At 38.7% G+C, this 2,383-nt stretch overlaps 1 protein-coding gene across 3 annotated transcripts in view; it reads right to left on the minus strand.

Moving 5' to 3' along the window:
- The window catches only part of LOC106868874 (uncharacterized), a 46,455-nt gene that overhangs the window by 3,903 nt on the left and 40,169 nt on the right, over positions 1–2,383 (minus strand). For 2 of the 3 annotated variants that reach the window (XM_014914325.2, XM_014914332.2), the window contains one exon: positions 34–122. The exons of the other annotated variant lie outside the window; for it this stretch is intronic. In XM_014914325.2, coding sequence (XP_014769811.1) covers positions 34–122 — 89 coding nt within the window. The remainder of the gene's footprint in view (positions 1–33; positions 123–2,383) is intronic. 3 annotated transcript variants of the gene reach the window in all.

A 2,383-nucleotide genomic window follows, 5' to 3' on the forward strand; every position in this document is an offset into this window, starting at 1 on the left:
AGTTTCCTGAATACACAAATGGAAATGACTTACCGTATGGGTTGTGGTGCACTCAACCTCTCCTCCTATTCTTATGTTGTATTTATCAAACTGGGCGCCACTATGCATCACACGTTTTCGTTCTAAATTAACGCAGATTATGTCACAATTAAGCTTTTAATAATTATTTCTATAAAGTAAGACTGAAATTTTAAATGAATTAGATAACTTCAAAATTATTTTCACTTATTATAATCACTTCTCGGCTCATTTGATAACGAGTAAATTCTTTTTAGATCTTTTAATTTAAAAAAAATTATTTGGCAGCCAATAGTGTAAAGTTAATTATTCAGTGAGTTAGATTTATCCAGTAGTGGGCACGGTTCCGCTAACTCGCTAACAGTTAATTAGTGAAGCTAACTTTTCGTTTAGCGGATTTACGTTTTCACTACTTTCAAAACCGTTAGCGGACCAATTAGCTTACGCTAAATTTACTTCCGTCAATTTTAAGACCACTAACAAAATTCATACGTTTGTTCTTGTTTGTTGTGGGCATGTCTCGAAGAGTCCGTCAGTCACGCTATTGGCTGACTGCGTGTACACATGACAAGACATGATTGATCGACGCAGCAGCAGCTAGCTGAACAGCATTGTGTAATCCCGCACTTTTGAGTTGTGTTCACTTACGAAGTTATCATATTACAGATATCTTACAGTATCAGCGACAGTAGTGTACGTTATCGCTTATCGTTATGGAAGGTGAAAACGGTTTTTGTTCTGCCTGAGGATGAAGGGCCTGTTGAAAAGTCTGCAACGGCTGTGAGTGAGGCGGAGCTGATTCAGGTTGAGAGCTAGATGTCGCAGAAGCCGTGGCGCCACTCGGGAGGACTATTTTGTCCTTACGTCAAGGAATAAGATGAATGCCAAAATCCTGTACTTCTGGTGCATCATCTGCCAGCCCAACGAGAACACCATCAAGGGACAAGCGGCAAGCCTCTACAACTTGAAGTCGCATGTCAAGAGGAAACACCCAGCGCATGCCATCCGGTTTGTGGAGAGGACCAAGGCCGGCTCTTTCTGTGGGGAACACAGACAATCTTCTGGTAGCAATGCTAGTAGCCAGTCGTCGCAGCCATGTGCAAGAAACATACGCCAGCCCAGCATTGGCGAGGTGTTTTCCGAAACTGCTGGCACAGGTGTCCATCAGTCTATGGTGGACAGAAAGGTTGTAGACCTGTTTGTCGACAACATGCTACCGCTGCATGTAGTGGAGTCCCCCACCTCGGTCGGCCTGATCAAGACGCTGAACCCAAGCAAGACGTCAATGTCCCGCTGCACTCTGAGCATAATAATCTTGGTCAGCCATAAACAGCTGGAAGAGTAGCTCACAAGGTATTTCCAAATTAAAATTATACAAGATTATTAAAATATTATTATAGCGTACTTCACATTTTCTTAATTTAATTATTTAATTATTTGTTAAATAATTATTTTCTTAATTAATGTAATAAAATGTATAATAGCTATTTGAAATGTCATATATAAGGAAAATAAGACAAGGTAGAAAACCTAATATATGCATTAACTTGCTCAGGGTGTCGAGAACAATATATTGGTCAAACTAAAAACAGTCTACGCCAGCGGATGACGGTATATAGATCCAAGATTGAAATACGGGATTACAGAAAAATAGGATTAAGTGAGCACATCGATATTTGCGCCACTAATGAACAACCTGACTTTAGAATTTTTCCCCTCTATAAATTCAGAGACAATGCAACCTATAATCAGCGCATTAGCAAAGAAGCAAATTCTATCGCAAAATATAAACATCTTTTGAATGCTTTCACCACAGATGAAACTAACTACAAGAATTTAGAACAATTCCAACTGCTACTGCTACGACCACAACAGGTCACTTTTAGGTCATTTGACCATTAAAGAAGATTCCACAAACAATCTACTGTGTTACACCACTCCTGTATTTTTCTTTTCTTTCTCCTCCTCCTCCTCCTCTCCTTCTTCTTCTTTTTCTTTTTCGTTTTCTTTTTCTTCTTCTTCTTTTTCTTCTTCTTTCCCTACTCCCACTTCTCTTCTTTCTTCTTCATCATCATCATCATCATCATCATCATCATCTTCTTCTTCTTCTTCTTCTTCTTCTTCTTCTTCTTCTTCTTCTTCTCCCTCGGCTGCTCCTGCTTAAACCATCAATTCTCTATACTCATAAAACTATTCCTTCAGCTTTACTACTACCTACCTACCAAGCATTCACAAAGGAAGAAACTGACATGCAGACTATTTGAAGACTATGGAAATATTTACAAAACATTTCACTTAATTTGTTCTCCTATTTGTTTTTCTTATTTTACTCTTAGTTGAAAAAGTCTAAAAGACGGAAACCGGT

The sequence above is a fragment of the Octopus bimaculoides genome, chromosome 2, assembly GCF_001194135.2.
Source record: "Octopus bimaculoides isolate UCB-OBI-ISO-001 chromosome 2, ASM119413v2, whole genome shotgun sequence".
NCBI classification, from domain to species: domain Eukaryota; kingdom Metazoa; phylum Mollusca; class Cephalopoda; order Octopoda; family Octopodidae; genus Octopus; species Octopus bimaculoides.